This window comes from Ambystoma mexicanum, chromosome 5p (assembly GCF_040938575.1).
Source record: "Ambystoma mexicanum isolate Mex_15411 chromosome 5p, UKY_AmexF1_1, whole genome shotgun sequence".
Lineage (NCBI taxonomy): Eukaryota > Metazoa > Chordata > Amphibia > Caudata > Ambystomatidae > Ambystoma > Ambystoma mexicanum.
Window position 1 is genome coordinate 177,653,510 of NC_090930.1, and position 21,078 is coordinate 177,674,587.

At 48.4% G+C, this 21,078-nt stretch overlaps 1 protein-coding gene across 4 annotated transcripts in view; it reads left to right on the forward strand.

The window, feature by feature from the left end:
- Positions 1-21,078, forward strand: part of AMOT (angiomotin) — a 223,220-nt gene that overhangs the window by 92,515 nt on the left and 109,627 nt on the right. For 3 of the 4 annotated variants that reach the window (XM_069612592.1, XM_069612591.1, XM_069612590.1), the window contains exon 4: positions 15,401-15,923. In XM_069612592.1, the coding sequence (XP_069468693.1) occupies positions 15,401-15,923 (523 nt within the window). Of the gene's footprint in view, positions 1-10,168; positions 10,295-15,400; positions 15,924-21,078 lie in introns of those variants that run through there. The other variant, XM_069612593.1, reaches the window with a different exon arrangement.

Genomic DNA, 21,078 nt, shown 5'->3' on the forward strand with positions numbered 1-21,078 from the left:
CCTCCCGACAAGGAGATCAAAAAACTGTACGGGTTTGGCAGGAAGGTAGCCTCAACGTCCGCCTACCAAGCAAGGATTGCAAACTCCACCACCCTGTTGGCAAGTTACAACTGCCATCAATGGGAAGAGGTTGCGGCGCTCATAGCCTTTGCTCCTGAACCGTTAAAGGGCCAGTTGGCTCGGATCTCGGCAGAAGGGAGAGCTGTGTCTGGTTGCATATTAAAAGCAACTTTCGACGCCGCGGACAACGCAGGAAGATTGATAGCGGAAGGTACTGTTATCAAGAGACATGCGTGGTTACGGCAGTCGGGGTTCAAAACAGAAACCCAGGCTTCATTAATAGACAAGCCGGTGGAACCCGATCTATTGTTTGGGAAAGCGGTCGAAGACGCACTTAAGAATGCCAAGGACGAATACGAGACTCTCAAATCCCTTGGCCAGCTTACCAACAAACCCCCTAACCAGAGGGGGAACAGTAATTTTCGTCGCCCACGCGGCCAAAATTCACAAAGAGGCAACTATGCCCAAGGACAGGGTACACAATGGAACAACAACCAGCAGTCTACCCAAAGTTACGGCAGGGGTAACAAGAGAGGTCGTGGAAGAGGCAGAGGCAGCCCCAACAAGGGAGGTGGCACGCCTCCACCAAAGCAGTGACGCTCAGTTCAGGGTCCCTTCTCACGCAACCCCAGTAGGGGGACGCATTTCCAACTTCACCCAGGCTTGGGAAGGGATCACCTCAGACAGATGGGTGCTGTCAACAGTGTCCACAGGATATTGTATAGAATTACTGCAGCGTCCCCGGAACCACCCTCCACGACAAAGAATACACTCCTTAGAACATCAGAAGATCCTTCTCGAGGAGATCGCCATTCTGCTAGAAAAGGACGCGATAGAACTCGTCCCAGGACACCAGGTAAACAAGGGTATCTATTCAACTTACTTCCTTGTGCCAAAGAAAGATTTGACAATGCGCCCAGTATTGGATTTACGGCCTGCCAACAAGTATGTCAAGCCCCAAAAATTCCGTATGACCACGCTACAAGAGGTAATCCCCCTCCTAAAAAAGGGGGATTACATGGCAACCTTGGATATGAAAGATGCTTATTTTCATATTTCCATGCTCCCAGCGCACAGAAAATACTTGCGCTTCAAGGTGGACAGTCGCCACTACCAATTCAAGGTACTGCCCTTCGGGATAGCTTCAGCACCAAGGGTATTCACCAAGGTACTGGCGGTGGCAGCTGCACACCTACGCAGGGAGGCAATCCCAGTGTACCCTTATCTGGACGACTGGCTCATAACGGGGGAAACCCCAGGAATTTGCAGGTCAAACATTCAGAGGACTATCGACCTCCTCCACGAATTAGGCTTCTCTATCAACGAGAAGAAGTCAAGTCTGGTGCCAAGCACCTCAAAACAGTTCCTAGGAGCAATCCTAGATACTCAGAAAGGGTTGACCTTCCCTTCGGAAGAGAGAATTCGGAATATACTACTGCAAATTCCACATTATCAGTCAGGTCAACAAATAACGGTACGCAAAGCAATGCGGTTACTGGGCATGATGGCGTCATGCATTTACCTGGTCCCCCACGCGCGTCTGCGCATGCGTCCCATGCAGGAATGGTTGGCGAAACAGTGGTCTCAGGCAAGTGGTCAGTGGGACGATCTAGTGGTCGTTTCGCCAACACTCGTACAGAGCTTACACTGGTGGACAAGAGAGAATCTCGCAAGGGGAAAACCCTTTTACGATCCCGAAGTACAGGCAGTGGTGACTACAGATGCATGCCTGACTGGGTGGGGAGCTCACCATCTCCACCACACAGCTCAGGGTCTCTGGTCTCACTCAGTAGCCAAGAACCACATCAACCTGCTAGAGCTTCTGGCAGTATTCCGAGCGCTTCGGGCGTTCGAGCCCCATCTGCTAAACTTGTCGGTGCAGATCCGGACGGACAGCACGACAGCCATGTTCTATCTGAACAAACAAGGAGGGACTCGTTCGCCAAATCTGTCCAAGCTTGCCCAGAAAATCTGGATATGGGCACTCAGACGGAACATCTTCCTGTCATCACAACATGTTCCAGGGGAGCTCAATTCCCTAGCGGATGCCCTAAGCAGAGACTCCCTCCCAGAAGAACACGAATGGGTCCTTCACAGAGATATCGTAGAAGATCTCTTCTCTCAGTGGGGTTTCCCCACTATAGACCTATTCGCCACAAGCGAAAACAAACAATGCCCAGGATTTGCATCCAGGTTCCCCCAGACAGACTCCCAAGGGAACGCCCTGTGGATGAACTGGTCAGGGATGTTTGCGTACGCTTTTCCACCAACTCCTCTCATCAGGAAGGTGGTGTACAAGATGAACAAGGAATCGATGACGCTCATCCTAGTTGCTCCCATGTGGGCGAGACAACCATGGTTTCCACACCTACGCAGGATGGCGGTGTGCGAGCCCATCGAACTCCCAGCCTGGTACAACCTACTGTCCCAGCAACAAGGTCAAACAGTGCACCAGGAACCCAACTCAATGAACCTGCCAGCATGGCTCCTGAGGTCATAGAGTTTGGGCATCTCAATTTACCACAGAGGTGTATGGACATCCTAAAAGAATCCAGGAAACCAAACACAAGGCACTGTTACTTTGACAAGTGGAAGAGATTCGTTATTTGGTGCCAGAATAAACAAATCAACCCAGTTGATTGCACTCCTTCCAACGTTGTAACATACATGCTCCACCTGCTGGACGCAGGTTTGGTTTTTAACTCTCTGAAGGTACACCTGGCAGCCCTCTCGGCTTACACCACATCCCATAACAAAGTATCGTGGTGGAAAGTACCAGTAGTTAAAGCCTTCATGGAAGGAGTAAAGAGACTTCACCCTCCTATTTCGAACCCACCGCCAGGATGGAACCTCAATGTGGTGCTAGCTAAGCTCATGGGCCCCCCTTTCGAACCCATGCATAAAAGTAGTCTCAAACACCTGACTTATAAAACGGCCTTCTTAGTAGCCATTACCTCTATAAGAAGGGTCAGTGAAATTCAGGCTCTGTCAGTGCAGGATCCTTTCTTTACTATCCACAAAGACAAACTGGTTTTACGCACACACCCTAGGTTCTCACCTAAATTTATATCTAAGTTCCATGTAAACCAGTCCATCGAGCTTCCGGCTTTCTTCCAGAACCCGCAAAGCTCAGCTGAGGTGAAACTACACACCCTTGATGTGCGTAGGGCGGTCCTCTACTATGTAAATAAAACCAGACCGCTAAGGAAAACAGATCAACTGTTTGTCTCCGTAGCTACAGGCAGAGAGGGGGATCGCATCTCTAAAGGCGCGATCTCGAAGTGGATTATCAACTGTATACAGCTGTGTTACTCTCTTTCTGAAAAAACTCTGCCTTTTACGCCAAGGGCCCATTCTACTAGAGGCATTGGGGCCACTCTGGCTTTCATTGCAAATGTTCCCCTCGACACCATTTGCAAAGCAGCTACTTGGAGCTCTATTCACACTTTTACTCAGCATTACTGCATTGACACTCATTCCAAGACAGATACACAAGTGGGACAAGCGGTTCTAAGACACCTGTTTGCTCATGACCCTTCTCACATCCCACCTCCTTCTTCTGGTACTGCTCGCTAATCTATGCACAGCATGCGATCTAAGCAGATTCCACAAGCCTCAGAAGGGATACATTACTCACCGTAATCGTATTTCTGATGCTTGTATCTGCTTAGATTCACATGCGACCCACCCTTCCTCCCCTCCGAGAGAAGGCGCATGATTGCTTGTAGTCTTACCTTTCTGTCTATCTGCTTGGATTATCTGTACTCGCGCTACTCCTCATGCTTCCTCATGTCAGAAAAAATACAATCTGAGGATCCTAGACGCGTGAGGGATCTTGGGTACAGTGGACGTCACACTAGGGATAGTATTACTGGCGCGCCTGTGTCGACGCCCATTTTCGAGTTTCGAAAAACAAACTGTAATACTCCGCAGCTTCCACTAGATGTCGGCCTATGCACAGCATGTGAATCTAAGCAGATACAAGCATCAGAAATACGATTACGGTGAGTAATGTATCATATATATATATATATATATATATATATATATATATATATGAAACTACTTCTCTTGTGTACGAGAACTCTACAGCCTACAGTTGTATATTGAATAAGAATTCGGAATCGTTTTTTTCATTGTCAAGGTTCAGGATTTATTATTCAAGACTCGCTATCTTGAGTGTGCTGTGCTTTGTGCCAGGCAGCCATTTTGAATGCGCCTGTCCCAATGCGACACTATCCCTTACAGTCCTAGAACTACGGCAGGGATGCTAGCCTCTCCAGTCCTAGAGCTACGGCAGGGGGGCTAGCCTCTCCAGTCCTAGAGCTACGGCAGGGATGCTAGCCTCTCCAGTCCTAGAGCTAGGACGGGGATTCTAGCCTCTCCAGTGCTAGAGCTAGGGCAGGGATGCTAGCCTCTCCAGTGCTAGAGCTACGGCAAGGATGCTAGCCTCTCCAGTCCTAGAGCTAGGACAGGGATGCTAGCCTCTCCAGTGCTAGAGCTAGGACAGGGATGCTAGCCTCTCCAGTGCTAGAGCTAGGGCAGGGATGCTAGCCTCTCCAGTTCTAGAGCTACGGCAGGGATGCTAGCCTCTCCAGTGCTAGAGCTACGGCAGGGATGCTAGCCTCTGCAGTCCTAGAGCTTAGGGCAGGGATGCTAGCCTCTGCAGTCCTAGAGCTTAGGGCAGGGATGCTAGCCTCTGCAGTCCTAGAGCTTAGGGCAGGGATGCTAGCCTCTGCAGTCCTGGAGCTTAGGGCAGGTATGGTTGCCTCTGCAGTCCTAGAGCTTAGGGCAGGGATGCTTGCCTCTGCAGTCCTAGAGCTTAGGGCAGGGATGCTTGCCTCTGCAGTCCTAGAGCTTAGGGCAGGGATGCAAGCCTCTGCAGTCCTAGAGCTTAGGGCAGGGATGCAAGCCTCGGCAGTCCTAGAGTTTAGGGCAGGGATGCAAGCCTCTCCAGAGATAGAGCTAGGGCGGGGGGGAGGCTAGCCTCTGCAGTCCTAGAGCTTAGGGCAGGGATGCTACCCTCTCCAGTGCTAGAGCTACGGCAGGGATGCTAGCCTCTCCAGTGCTAGAGCTAGGACAGGGATGCTAGCCTCTCCAGTGCTAGAGCTAGGAGAGGGATGCTAGCCTCTCCAGTGCTAGAGCTACGGCAGGGATGCTAGCCTCTCCAGTGCTAGAGCTAGGACAGGGATGCTAGCCTCTGCAGTCCTAGAGCGTAGGGCAGGGATGCTAGCCTCTGCAGTCCTAGAGCTAGGACAGGGATGCTAGCCTCTCCAGTGCTAGAGCTTAGGGCAGGGATGCTAGCATCTGCAGTCCTAGAGCTAGGACAGGGATGCTAGCCTCTCCAGTGCTGGAGCTTAGGGCAGGGATGCTAGCCTCTCAGTCCTAGAGCTTAGGGCAGTGATGCTAGCCTCTCCAGTCCTAGAGCTTAGGGCAGGGATGCTAGCCGCTGCAGTCCTAGATCTTAGGGCAGGGATGCAAGCCTCTCCAGTGCTAGAGCTAGGGCAGGGGGGCTAGCCTCTCCAGTGCTAGAGCTAGGGCAGGGATGCTAGCATCTGCAGTCCTACAGCTAGGACAGGGATGCTAGCCTCTGCAGTCCTAGAGCTAGGACAGGGATGCTAGCCTCTCCAGTGTTAGAGCTTAGGGCAGGGATGCTAGCCTCTGCAGTCCTAGAGCTTAGGGCAGGGATGCTAGCCTCTGCAGTCCTAGAGCTTAGGGCAGGGATGCTAGCCTCTGCGGTCCTAGAGCTTAGGACAGGGTTGCTAGCCTCTCCAGTGCTAGAGCTAGGACAGGGATGCTAGCCTCTGCAGTCCTACAGCTAGGACAGGGATGCTAGCCTCTGCAGTCCTACAGCTAGGACAGGGATGCTAGCCTCTGCAGTCCTAGAGCTAGGACAGGGATGCTAGCCTCTGCAGTCCTAGAGCTTAGGGCAGGGATGCTAGCCTCTGCAGTCCTAGAGCTAGGACAGGGATGCTAGCCTCTGCAGTCCTAGAGCTTAGGGCAGGGATGCTAGCCTCTGCAGTCCTAGATCTTAGGGCAGGGATGCTAGCGTCTGCAGTCCTAGAGCTTAGGGCAGGGTTGCAAGCCTCTCCAGTGCTAGAGCTGGGGCAGGGGGGCTAGCCTCTCCAGTCCTAGAGCTAGGACAGGGATTCTAGCCTCTGCAGTGTTAGAGCTTAGGGCAGGGATGCTAGCCTCTGCAGTCCTACAGCTAGGACAGGGATGCTAGCCTCTCCAGTCCTACAGCTAGGACAGGGATGCTAGCCTCTGCAGTCCTAGAGCTAGGACAGGGATGCTAGCCTCTTCAGTCCTAGAGCTTAGGGCAGGGTTGCTAGCCTCTCCAGTGCTAGAGCTAGGACAGGGATGCTAGCCTCTGCAGTCCTACAGCTAGGACAGGGATGCTAGCCTCTGCAGTCCTAGAGCTAGGACAGGGATGCTAGCCTCTGCAGTCGTAGAGCTTAGGGCAGGGATGCTAGCCTCTGAAGTCCTAGATCTTAGGGCAGGGATGCTAGCCTCTGCAGTCCTAGAGCTTAGGGCCAGGGATGCTAGCCTCTGAAGTCCTAGATCTTAGGGCAGCGTTGCAAGCCTCTCCAGTGCTAGAGCTTAGGGCAGGGATGCTAGCCTCTCCAGTCCTAGAGCTAGGACAGGGATGCTAGCCTCTGCAGTCTTTGAGCAAGTAACTCTGATACAGAGCCAGAGCTTATAAATGAGTTTCAACTGTTAAAAGTGCTAGTGAGCATATCATTTCTAACTCGGCACTGCACTGCTTCTTGTTTTTTCAGTTTTCATATCCTCATAATTGTATTGTACGGGCAGAACTTCAATTTTTAGGGGGGTTGTGAGGGTGTCTGCTGCCCCATTTGATGGGACTCCTAAAATGTTAGTATTATATGGACTTCTAATTAAGTCCCCTTGTAATTTCTACCATTCCTGATGTGCTGTCCTATCCTATAGAAGCTTATCTGGCTCCTAGACAAAGCCAATTGTGGCACCAGGATGATTCTATCATGTGGAGTAGGCTGATGGCAGCTGTACCTTACCGATTTCGCTGCATATTAGCCTTTTCTACCAGTAGGGTAGCTTTGGGGTACTAATGCATTATTGAAGCCCTACTCCTCGCCGTTTTGATTTGTGTCATGCCTTTGCCCGTGGGGGCCACAAGGCTGACCTACAATGTATGTTTTGCCAACCTGGGCTCAGACCTTCACCCTCTACGGTTTAGAGTGGCTTAAGCTGGTTTCCCGCCCCAGACAGGACCAGTACCACATCCTGTATGGGTGGGCCTGATGAGTAGTTTTCCAGGCCAGCCTCATTTGCTAAACATTATGTACAGAAAGAATTGTAATTATTTGTTTTACTTACGAAAATACCAATTTACTCCCAGCAAAGATAACATATTGAGTAAAGTTCTACCCCTTCCAAATCTTATTTGGATCTCTGGTGAGAAATAAACTAGCTGCACCTGCTATGCTTCCTAACCTTCGTTTCTAGTAACTTGTGTACAATCGCAGCACCTTCAATTGCAGGGCCTCTTCCTCAGTGGCACAATCATTGCTCTCAGCCAGACGGTGGTAGTATCTTGGCACTTTATTTGGGTCATCTTGGTCACTGCGGCATGGGTGACTGTCTCCTTCTCGGAGTCCACATTACAATCACACCACTGCCCAACAATACTGGCTGGCAAACCATGTTCCCTTTCCCACAATGAGGTGTTGAAAGCCTCATCCATCAGCTCCCACAGCCAGATTCTTCTAGAGACTATTCTACCCCTCCTTATGCCCCTCACCAAGCATAACATATCTGATGAGCTGCAGGACTAAGGTTCAGTGGGCATAAAGAGCAGGGTGCCGTGTCTTAGGGTCTTGGTGATGGCGTGTAGTGAGCATGAAGATTGGTGGGGCAGAGGCTGTTTCCTGGCAGTGAGTAGAATCAGCTGGGCATCATGTCCTTGTCCCGTGGTTATGAACTGCGGTAAGTGGAAGGAGCTGGACATCATGTCCTTTTCACTTGGATATGAACTGCAGTGAGTAGGAGGAGCCGGGCACCGTGAGTAGGAGGAGCCGGGCGCCATGTCCTTGTTCCTTCTGGTATGAACTGCAGTGAGTAGAAGTAGACGGGCTGGAGGGTTGCCCAGAGCTTTGCCCGTGGTTATGATTTATTCAAAACCTTCCAGCCATCACCTTTTCGTTTTGCTAAAGTCACCCCGAGTGGGACGGGTATGCCCAGACGTGGGTCCCGAGTCTGCCGGGCCTAGAGACCCAGGCTACTCCTCACTGATGACGCCCAACAAGGCTGAAACATGTCTGGGGATGCTTGTGGTCTCGTGCAGAGGGGATGTGACCTGGCAGTTCGGGCTGGACTGCCCCTTTGGGGGTAGGTCCATGCCTGATTTGCATATGGTTTTTCCCCTTCTGTAATGGCTTGGCAGACTGAAAAACGATGGTCTGGAGGGTTGCCCAGAGCTTTGCCCGTGGTTATGATTTATTCAAAACCTTCCAGCCATCACCTTTTCGTTTTGCTAAAGTCACCCCGAGTGGGACGGGTATGCCCAGACGTGGGTCCCGAGTCTGCCGGGCCTAGAGACCCAGGCTACTCCTCACTGATGACGCCCAACAAGGCTGAAACATGTCTGGGGATGCTTGTGGTCTCGTGCAGAGGGGATGTGACCTGGCAGTTCGGGCTGGACTGCCCCTTTGGGGGTAGGTCCATGCCTGATTTGCATATGGTTTTTCCCCTTCTGTAATGGCTTGGCAGACTGAAAAACGATGGTCTGGAGGGTTGCCCAGAGCTTTGCCCGTGGTTATGATTTATTCAAAACCTTCCAGCCATCACCTTATCGTTTTGCTAGAAGTAGACGGGCGCCATGCCCTTGTCGCTTGGATATGTACTGCAGTGTGTAGCAGGAGCTGGGCGCCATGGCCATTGTCCCTTGCTGTTCTGTCCCTTACTCTCCCTGCAGTTCATATCCACTTGACCAGGACACAGGGTCCTTCTCCTTAGGCTCTTCCAAGTCCTATTCAAGGCAAAGATCTTTATAAATGCATCACTTTGTTTAACATTTGCACACGCTTTTGATATGTTACATCAAGGTATGTTGTGAAATAGTCAAAAACAAGTCCAGACTCTAATCGTCTGCTCAGCAGCATTGAAGTGCGAGGCGTCGAGAGATGGTGGTGGGGGAGGGGGGTCGGCAATAATTGTTTTATAAATGTAAGCACAAATATCACTATCCATTTTAATAGCTCGAGAGGTGGTATTCGTAATCCATGTGCAATCGCCGCAGATAATACTTAGTGTAAAACTATATGCTTTCTAAAATGCATTGCAGCACATTAGCCAAATTCACAACCTGACGAGGTTCGAGATCAGGGTTAAGTACTCGCTCGCTTTCATTGTCTACAGGTATATGGGGTCATGCCTCAAACATGTAGCACTTTTTCTAGGACAATAATCTTCCCAATATAACGGGTGTGATGTTAAATGCCTTGGCAAGACCTATATTTTTGTAGGAATATTTGTTTCCTGTAGGAAACCTCGGTATGTGCAGGGGTGTTTCAGAGTAGTGAGTGTTAAAGCTTTAGTGCTACCTTCGGCTTCAGTTATCAGAGTCAGACTGGTGACATTGCGTTTATACCCTGACACTATTCATAGATTCGAGTGCAGTTGATTGTGTGGTGCTTTATGTGTAAAAAGGCAGCTATTTCTTCAAGTGTCCTTTGGCGGTCTTTTCCGGGCAGGCCTGTGCAGCCTGAGGCCTTTGACTCTGCCCCCTCCCCCTCCTATGCGTTATCATACAGGAGGGCAGCAGGGACTGATAAAACCCTCCCGAGTGCTTGGACGTTGAGTTGACACCAATGCGCGCGTGAAGTCCAGGATTTCCTCGTGCAGTCCCTTTGCAGAAAGCATAGAAATGAAAAGGAGACTGCGGCGGGCGTCGCTACTGTAGCATTGCATTCCACGTATTCTGCGCGAGCGAGTTTTCACTTGATGCAGGCGGGCGGGCGGGTGAGGTGACAGCATCGATGATGAGCCACATTCGCGGGCGTGACGCACAGGTCCCCGCCTCGCCTTCCGCGTGCCAGCCAGCCAGCCGGCCGCCGTGCACGCAGCAGGTGCGCTGGCTGCAGGCTGCCGTGCAGGTGCAGAGTGGGGCCCCAGACGACGACGCCGCTGCGAAGGCTCGTGCGTAACCCAGGAGCGCGAGGATGGGGCGCAAAGTTGAGGGCGAGCCCAAGAGGTAACGCGCGCTCTGTTCCGCCTGGAGACGCGGACAGGCAATCTTTCGCCATGTCTCGGGTGTGGACCTTTCCCGCACCCCCAAGATCCCCCCGCCCCCCTCCCCACCGTGTATGTTATGCGAGCCAGTGTGTATGAGCTTGCGTGCAAGTCCACCCGTGCAACCGCTTGTGAATGCATTCACCGTATAGCTCAGTCTTTTTTTATTTAAAGATGAAGCGTCGTTTAATGATTGCAAAATTGCCATTCATTGCATTCAAGTTTAGCATCTTAAAATGGGGACCTCACAAGCCAGTGTTGTTTCCATCATCATGGGTCCTGTGCCACAGCTGGCTAAGACCCCGGGTAAGACGTGGGGTCTCTCTGGCGAAATAAGTTCTGGAAACCCTGGTCCATTCTGTGGTCTCAACCTCTTAACCTAGACGCACTGATTGGGAGGGAGGGATCAGGGTGACAGTGGGAGGGGGAACTATAAGTTGTTTAGAAGTTGTAAGCGTGTTGCTTTTGTGTAGTGTGAAATAAAAGTTCAATTTCCTATAGGCACCTCCACTTTTCACAGATAAAGCAACTGAAGCACGGAATGATGATATATATTGATTTGCTAAGGATCACACAATTTGGTCTACTGGTGAAGCGGAGATTGGAATTGAGGCCTCCTGATTTGCCATTAGGGGACCTTTCCTAGGTTTAAAGTCCCTGTGTGTGTTGCCGTTAGCCCAGGTCTGTCTAAAGGGTCTTTCTTGTCTGTGTCCCTGTGTTCTGGCACAGCAGATCATTTTCTAAAGGTTCACTTATAAGTGCGGCAGTAGGGCTCGAAGGGTAGCAGCCCCATAACGCAGAACATTTCCCCCACTCTGCAGCAGTGCCGGTTGTATATTAACTTTTGCAACGCCTGGAACTGGCGGTGAAAGTTGAGCTCCTATTCCTGCTCGGCATCTGACTCATTTGGCAAAGCCTTTGGCCAGAGCCGAAGGGGAACTTTACCCAAGACCAGTGATTTGATCCTAGTGGAAAGACCTCTGACATGAAGTTTCCAGAGGCAGCCTTTCTGAATCCTGGACTTCTTTGGCATGTTTGGAGTTTTTAGAAAAAACGCAACATGATTTTGCCCATGCTATTGGCTTGTTCTTTTTCTTGGGCACAATTCTCATTTCCTCTAGAAATTGTGTTAATCACTCTCCACCCTCCACCCCAGTGTGGAGTGCATCCTCGAAACCACACAAAACCTAGAGCTTAGCCTGATTGCATAGATCACTGAGTACGTCTACAGCGTTTGTTGGTCAAAACTAACCTAAACTTGAAAAAATGCCACCACAAGGTGAGGAGTAGCATTGGTGCTCCAAAACTAGCATTGGGTACTGCCAACAGTTTTGGGTTTGCTGATGGAACTCCAAACGCTATGCACACCATCTCTCCTTTTATCGACAGACTGGGGCGTTACCTGAATGGGAGCTCCGTAGAGGAGTGTAGGATCCTTGTACTATCCCAGCTCCACCTGCCTTCCCAGTCCCGGAGGCTTTCATTGTGCACTCTGTGCCACCAGCCCGTATGTCCTTAGTGCCATCTGTTTGCACCTAAAGTAGCACCCAGTAGCCAAAAGGAATGGTGGTGCTGCAATGCAACTTGTACCCCAAAATAATGTAACCTTGCTGGTGGCACTGAAGCTGCACCCCTCAACCAAAATTAATAGTTGCCCTAGCTTAAGGACACCGGAGGACTTTTTCTGCCTCCACAATAGCACCCCTCATTATGCACTTAGTCAATATTTTTGCTGAAGTGCTAACTATGAACCCAAACTATACAGGCAGGCAATGTGTGGCATCCTTGCTCATTATTCTCGTGGAAATTGCTGAATTGCCTATTTCTTCATAGGCATGTTATGTTCTTTAGTTGCGTATCTTGGGTCCCAACCCATCACCCCAAAGGTATGTCGGGAATACTCTGATCTGGGTAGGCATTGAATTCTAAAGCCATGCACGGACTGAAAATCTGCCCTACTCCCCACCTGCTTCAGGATGAAGGCGACACTGAAATGTCTTACTCTGTATCGGTACATGGGCCTTTCCTGCTATTGGTAGAACAGAATCATAATGGTTTATACTATTGCTAAATATTTTTAATAGTGTTGAAGTGGCACATGTCGCTCATATAGACCGGGTATATTGATATTACGTGCATTTACTGAGGAGTGCATCTGTAAACGTTACTAGCACATCTTTTTTAGTTTTTATGTGTGCGCTATACAAATGCACGATAACATGACCTATGATTTATCTGGCTGTTCACCAGACCCTCCAGCTTAGAGTAATTTTGTACTTGCAACAAAATACAGACACAGTTGACATTTTTAAATGTGCCACAACATTTCTGAATTGCAGCTAAAAAGGTGCAAAACATAGTATTTTAGCCATCTGTCACTGAGAGTAATTAGTCTGATCAGCAAATCATTTTCACTTTTTAAGATATCCAGTTCCAACATCACTGTCTGGGACTACACGTCCCACTCATCATTAAGATGAAGGAACTACATTTTAGTGTTTTAATTCTTGGGCACAAAAAGGACATTAGAGATGGAATGCTGTACGTTTAGTAGCTAGATATGACTATTTTACTTGGGTATAAATGTTGAAAAATTGTCATTTGTGCTTTAATATTTCCTTTTTCTTGATGCAAAATTTGAAAATCAGTGGCCTATCATTCTGGGGGGTAGGAGGGGGTCCTTATCACAGTCACATAACATCTGTCCGCTTCTTTTAAGGATTAGTTTATGATGGTGGGATTCTAAATAGAGGCAGAGAAACCTTTCTCTCCTTGCATCAGATGGTTTTAGAATTAAAATAATCTTCTGTTTACTGGCCTCGCTGTACTCCAGCATGATCTTTAGTTACCATCTCATTTGCTAAAACTATGGGCAGTCTGTGCTGAGCTCTGGTAGGACAACACCGTTTTATATTCACAATAGTGTGTTCCGCTCTACTGGTAGAACAACAGAATCATAATGGTTTATAATATTGCTAAATAACCTGTCCTATGGAAGTTCTTTCATTCTGGAGGGTCTACAACCATGTTTTAGCTCACGGCACCCTTCAAAGAGGAGAAATATCAATTTGCATATCAATCTGGTCCCACCCACATGGGCAGTGCAGCACTGAAATGCTAGGCAATTCTAGCAGAAATATCCTTGCATATCATTCTGGTCCCACCGTAGTGCAGCACCGAAATGCTAGGCAATTCTAGCAGAAATATCCTTGCATATCATTCTGGTCCCACCGTAGTGCAGCACTGAAATGCTAGGCAATTCTAGCAGAAATATCCTTGCATATCATTCTGGTCCCACCGTAGTGCAGCACCGAAATGCTAGGCAATTCTAGCAGAAATATCCTTGCATATCATTCTGGTCCCACCGTAGTGCAGCACTGAAATGCTAGGCAATTCTAGCAGAAATATCCTTGCATATCATTCTGGTCCCACCGTAGTGCAGCACCGAAATGCTAGGCAATTCTAGCAGAAATATCCTTGCATATCAGTCTGGTCCCACCCACAGGGGCAGTGCAGCACCGAAATGCTAGGCAATTCTAGCAGAAATATCCTTGCATATCAGTCTGGTCCCACCCACAGGGGCAGTGCAGCACCGAAATGCTAGGCAATTCTAGCTGAAATATCCTTGCATATCAGTCTGGTCCCACCCACAGGGGCAGTGCAGCACCGAAATGCTAAGCAATTCTAGCTGAAATATCCTTGCATATCAGTCTGGTCCCACCCACAGGGGCAGTGCAGCACCGAAATTCTAGGCAATTCTAGCTGAAATATCCTTGCATATCAGTCTGGTCCCACCCACAGGGGCAGTGCAGCACCGAAATGCTAAGCAATTCTAGCTGAAATATCCTTGCATATCAGTCTGGTCCCACCCACAGGGGCAGTGCAGCACCGAAATGCTAAGCATGTTCATTCTCAGTAGAGGGGCCCCCACACTCTTGTGAACCTTTTCATATTAGCCTGCGAGGGTTGAGCATACAGGCCACAGCAAGCAATGAATACATGTTTGTCTACTATAAAACTTCAACCTCAGAGTTCGAATAACCGAACAAACTGCCAATTATAGACTGTACAATAAAGGTGGTCTTCTATCTCCCTTTGTGGTAGTTGTACCCCCAATACAATGGGTTTGGATAAAAATAGATATGAGAGGTACACAACCTGTACCGTGAGGACTTTCTATTTCAGATGTAAACTACAGTTAGCAAGGGCTTGAAGGGGAAGAGTATCAGCATGAGAACTAACCAGCCCCTCCACATCAGTGGTAGGCCTGCACCGGTTTGGTGCATTGTTGCCTTGGAAGGTTGCATTACAACGTTTCCATGCTATCGGCAATTATCTGATGTGATGAAGGCGAAGACGTGGTCTAAGAGGGACTTAAAAGCTCTCTTTTGCCACCTTCCCGCTCTCTGACTGACCTGCCCTATGCCCTGCTCATCCAAATGGTTCTGTTGGCACCCAAAGCAGCTGCTACCCAAAAGATGCGATATTTGTGTTAAAGGAAATAGGGGCCGTTTTAAAAAAATGTTTTTACCCCTATGCGGAATAGACCTGTAGTGCTTATGATACACACATGTTTTTCATAGTGCTAAAGGCCTTCCGTTGCATAGGATAGAGCTAATAAAATGTGAATAATTGTTCTGCAACCAGAGGTGCAGCAGGAAAGAGTTTGACTTTCCCTGGAACACCCGATGAAGGTCATGTCTTCGTTTGTGTTCTGAGGTTTAGGAGTGCAACTGCTTATAACTGAACAAGATGGGAATCACTGACTTGCTGTTGTGCTGTTTGAGGACATTTGGTTTTGGTGCCGCCAAGTTTAGCGTTGGGGAAGAGTTTAGCACTCTTCTGCACTAATTGTTGTCGTGTTTCAGCAAGTTTTGGTTTATATTTAGTTTTCTTGTTTCTGCAAATTTTAACCTGTTCGTGGTTCAAGAGGGTCTAGTTTGTATAATGTGCAAGCAAATGAAATCTCCACGGTTATTCATTGGTAAGCCCTTGCAGTGATCTTTCTATTCCCATACACTCTGCTGCATAAGATTATCATCTGAGATTTGCTTTTCTCTTCTCGCAGGCAAAACCAGGATGCCCCAATGCAGTACCACCAGCAGAGGCCTTCGCACCACCATAGTCCCACCTCCTCACTGACTTCCATGGGCTCTTTGACTTTGGCTCACTCCCCTCCACCAGCCAGTGTGTCATCCTCCCAGTACCAGCAACTCCCTTCGCCCAACCAGTTAGACTTTTATCCTGGGGGTCCACGATCCCAGCAACTCTTTTCGCCTAACCAGCTCCATCAAGGGGACCATTACCGCTTGTCTCAGTCATTTAGCCAACAGCAGCACGTGGACCCTTACGCTGCAATGACAAGACAACACCATCAGCAGCAGCAGCAACAGCAGCAGCAGCAGCAACAACAACAGCAACAACAACAACAGCAGCAGCAGCTTCCGTCTCCCTATTCTTCTCAGATGCAAGGGGACCCCTTTGCCATTGTGTCGCGGGCTCAGCAAATGGTAGAGATGCTGTCAGATGAAAACAGATCGCTAAGACAGGAACTGGATGGATGCTATGATAAGGTTGCTCGGTTACAGAAGGTAAGCAGGGAATTTTGATGCATTTTCTAACCACCTTCCATTTACATTGGTTACTCTGGGATGGATATGAAAGCTTGATTATGAAGCTTGTGCACTGGCTGTATCATGCCCTCAGTCGGGTCAACCTGATGTTTCGCCTTTTCAAGTTGACAAAATTACTTCAGATGATTTGTGTTCTTGTTGCCTGTATTATTACTTTACCTGCATACCTCAGTGGAGATTAAGCACACTGGAAGTCATTATTAACACAGGACCATTTACTCGTTCTCATTCTTTTCCCCTGCATTCAGAAAGTGTCTCCAAATGAAGGGTTTGCTTGGTAGACTTATTCTCTCTCTGCTCCAGGGCCATGTTACAAATTGGGAGCTCCATCATATTAAAGACAGTGCTGATTGTGGCAGAGATGAGGCCTCTCTCAGCCAGTGATTATGCCTCCTACTTCTCCACTAAAATGACCAAAATGCAGAACACCCCGTTCACCCATCTATCTCTCCCGCCCTCTACCTCACACGTCCCTCCTCCCAGACACTCTCCTCTCTATCTACATTCTGCCCCCCATTCTCTCTACCGACCTTCTAATAGTCCTTTACTTTGCCAACCCATCCTGTGCTTCAGTTGACCTCTTTGCACCACAAATTAAGGAACTTGCCCTTGTTTCGTCTGCTCACCTCTCAGCTTTGTTGAACCAACCTCTCAACAGCTTTGTACCCAGCCTGCTGTAAAACAGCCACAGTCCTACGATTCCTAAAGAAACTTAAGTGTTAACCTCATTCTATAGACCTCTCTCTCGCTCTCTCCTTCCTAACCACTCTAAAATCCTCGAGAGGGTTGTCTTTAGCTGCATACCCACTTTCTGACCCCCTCCAATCTGTGTTCTGGTCCAGACACCTGATAGAGACTGTGCTTCTCTGTGATACCTAATCTCCATTAGCACTTCCCTCCACTCTTCACCTGTTCCCATTCTCATCCTTCCAGACCGCTCACCTATTTCTGACACTGTAGAACCATCCGTCACTGTTTCACTGCTTGGTGTCAAGGACACCACACGTCACTTGGTGTCCTCTTAGCTCTCTGATAATTCCTTCTTCATCTCATGGGACGCCAACCTCTCCCCCCTCCCCGCACCCTCTTCCCGACACCACTTTGGATGGGTGTTCCTCATGTGTCAGTCCTAGGCCATTCCTCTTCACCCTATGCACCCTCTCCATCGGCAAACTCCTTTTCTTCTTTAGCTTCAACTATCGCCTCGATGATGATGATGGTATTCAGGTATGCTTCTCATTTCCCTCCTTCACCCTTCCTTTTGGACCTGCCCAGATCCTCCCCCACGTCTACCTACTGTCTCCACACTGGTTGGCTCTCAATGTATAATTGCTCCCTTTAAATTCCTGATACTAGATCATAGTCATCCATGGTCTGGACCCCCACTTCCTTGCTGAATGCATCTCACTGCTTTCTTGAACTCTCTGATCCTTGTCTCTTCACAACCATTCCTTCCGTGCTCCCTCTGTGCCTCTTCACGCTTTTGCTCCTTTTCCTGACTTGCCATGCGCCACAGGAATGCTCCTCTCAAGCCATCTTTTCAGTGGAACCCTTTCAAACACGAGGCTCAAATGCCACCTGCTACCATGGAAGGAGACCCCCAAAACTCCCTATGCTGCTTCTTTCCAAGCTAACCGAGTAACCCACCTCTCTGGCATTCTTCCCTCAGAACATTCAACTGTGTAAATACTAGCCTCCGACTCTCATTGTTGAATACTATGTCCTCCAGTCCTTGTCCCTGGCATAAATTCTACTCTTACCCCTTTCCCAACAAGGTATATGTCATTCAATCGAACAGAGTTTTTATGTAAAGGTATCTTACCCTAGGACTGCCTCTGCTCTCTCTAATGCCTACTTTGGAAGTAATTTATGTTAGAAACAACTTCCAAAGAAAATATTCTTAACTAAATACAAAGTGTGGGGAGAAAGTGTTTGTGTCGCAGTTGAGTGCAGACCGTTTTTCGTTTTCTTCTGGTACCGTGAGGATTGGTTGCAGCTGTCCCTTTAAGGAACTGTTACTTAATTGGAAGTTTGCGCGAAGCGCATGCGGGAAGTGTGGGCAGAAAGTGTTTCTGTGTTTGGAGACTTGGAGCGCGAGCGTCGAGGAGTTCGGCTTGCCATGTATAGGACTGCTTAAACCTCTACACCTAGGGTAAACTACTATCCTTTGTCTCTTTCACTTTCTGTTTTTGCATTGACGTCCAAGTCTGAAGAGATACTTTCGGAGGGTGGACTGTTGGAACTCTCTCATTGCACATTATCCAGACTGCCCTGATATTGTAGCACTGTGGTGCAAAGTGGCTTTATTAATTTTTACATGTTATAGCAACTGTGGCTCCTTATTAAAAGCAGTTGTAGCTGTTGTTCCCACATTATACGCGTTTTAGAGATCCCTGCGTTTGTTGCGGGGTGGACCCGGTGAAACTTGATACTAGTATACATCTTCGAGAAGAGGCGGCATGAACTGTGGTTTAGAGGAAAGGTAAGCACTGCTTTAAAGGAGCTACGTACTCCCCTCCCTCACCATGCCGGGCAAAGTAGTAGATAAGGCCCGCAATTACAATTTAAGAAAAGGGAAGCCATTTTGGAAAAATGGGCACCCGTAGTGGAGTCACATCTCATGATTGCACAGACCGCAAATTAAACTAAAACTCTGGCGCAAGAAGCAGCCTCAAGTGAACAAACAACGTGTCAACACTTGGCAAAATAACTGCCTTCTATCTACCTGAACATGAGGGTACTGATACAGCTACCATAGAAAAGGATAGGGGTCCCACCGACTGGGGGAAATGCAAGCAGAACAAACTCTGACTTTGGGGACATTGATAACAATTATCTATTGGCACTTTGTTATACTCTTCAGGGAACGGCCATGGCAAGTTTCGACAAATTGCCCATTGTTGGAAGAATAGACATCGTGTTCTGTCAGTGAGGAAATTTTGCCTTCGGTACACCCTGACCCCATTCCTAGGCAGGGGCAAGGGCAACGTTTATCAGCTTCCCCTTGTCTATACTCTGATCTCAGCTTGGGGGATGTATCTGGGCAGGAGAGCCGGCAAAACAGGACCACCACCAGCAGGGTGTGGCAGATACAACCAAGATGCCCACAGGAACATTTTGCTGTCAAAATCCTGCTCAAACTCTGCAGGATTATACTTGAAGAGGTTCAAAAGCATTGTAGGACTATTGCATCTATCGATTTTAGAGCGTCAAGGATCAGATGCTACATGTTCGGGTATGATTAAGCTGGTGTCTGCCGCGTCTGGTGCCCAGAGTACCATTCGCAAGAGCCAGATTGAAGCAAATGCTTCACAGGATGTCAGGTGATCGAACCATCAAATGCAGACCTTTGCATTTTAATGACTAGGTAGACGAGGCACCTGGCAAAACATGCGAGGAAACGGGGTTGGGATTGACCCTTAGTAAAAGTCCCTAGTACCAGTCCTACACATATCTGAGCCATTAATGAAGTATCCCCAAAACCCCAGAAGCTTAGGAAAAAAAGTCACCAGGCGGCAGAAGCATTTGGGTAGGTCTGCCAGCACCTTAACCAGTTGGTTAGTTGGTCACTATGCTCTAGCGATACCAGAAGTGGTGAGCAATGTACAAGTTCCTCAACGTTAAGATGAGGTCGAACCCATGCAGGTTGTCTCTATGGCGGTGTCTACAGTTCCAGCTCCTAACCAGGAGTTGTTGGAAAATGGATACCGGAATTGGTTCTACTCATCTTCACATTCAGACGGGGCCCACTGACATTTACGGAAAAATTCACAAATATATTGGATCTACTGTCCCTATGAAAAAAGGTTTTGGCATTAAGAGTGCAGTTTACGAGCGATTTTGGCTTTGTGAAGCCCGTGAAAATAAATGGGGGCAACTTTGCTAGGGTCCATATTGTTTCATCGCTCATACGTGCCCACCAGGCTTCCATCCTTAGCATGCGCTATGTGATGTCATCCTTTACATGTTGGCCAATCAAAACTGTTCCCAACCAAACCAGGCAGCCCGGAAATGGTACTAGACCGGCCTCAGCTAAATCTGGGCTACCAAATCTGCCTGAGAACTTGCCTAAAAGTGAATTGGGTGGGAATTGTTTAAAAGGTTTTTGCTGAAACAACTGCCTGAATGAAGTGAACTTGGAAGCTTGTGAGTTGGACAACCAGGGGCCATAAGTACTTTTTGACTAAGGCTCTTTCTATTTTACTTGAATATGACATCTTTTTGCAAGAGACTTGGCTCACCTCCTTGATATACATGGACGAGTATAATTTGTTCCAAGAATTGGCTGATAAGGGTACGTGAGGGCGTCCCTTCAGTGGGCTAATTGTTGGTATAAAACAAAAATGGTGTGCACACAGCGTGAGATTATCTGCTAGCAGAAATGTTTTGGCCTTTGAGGTACTTGGCAAAGGTGAAGTGACGCCTGTGGTTATGCTGTTGATTAATGTGTACTTCCCCCTTGAAGAAATATATCTTGACAGTATACAAGATTGTATTGACTCTATTTGCTTAGCCTGGATGTCTCCAGGGCCATAAATGTACTTTACTAGGAGGTGACCTTAATGCTTGTTTTAGGAACCCTGATACCTGTGCTAACTATAGGAACGTGAATTGAGATGGTGTCATGGTGAAGAAGTGCGGGAATCGCAACGGTGGGTAGTGGATGAAATATTTCAAGCAATTTGGGAAGTGATCATGTTTAATGGGAGAACTACAGGACACAATCCGGAACCGGCCTGGGAACGAAGGCACCCACTTTGGACTACTTCTTTGGAAGTAACAACTTTGCTGAGTTAGAAGAGTCTCTTGGGGTGAGGGACACTGATTATAGTCATCATGCCATCATGGTGCCAACGCTAAGCATGCCAGGGTCACAATTAAGTGCTGGAGTTATCAAATTTGCGTGACTTAATGTGTACGAGATGGAGGGGATCCTCAAACCGCTGGCATTCAAATCTGGGATCACAGCGATGAGGCTCCCAACCACTTTTAACTTGAAGCATTTGAATGTTTTTGACATTGAACTCCGTGACACAAAGTGAAGAAGAAAGATTAGGAAAGTCAGATGGGGGAGGGGGGATGTCGAATGGGGTGGAGGGAAGTGGAATTTATG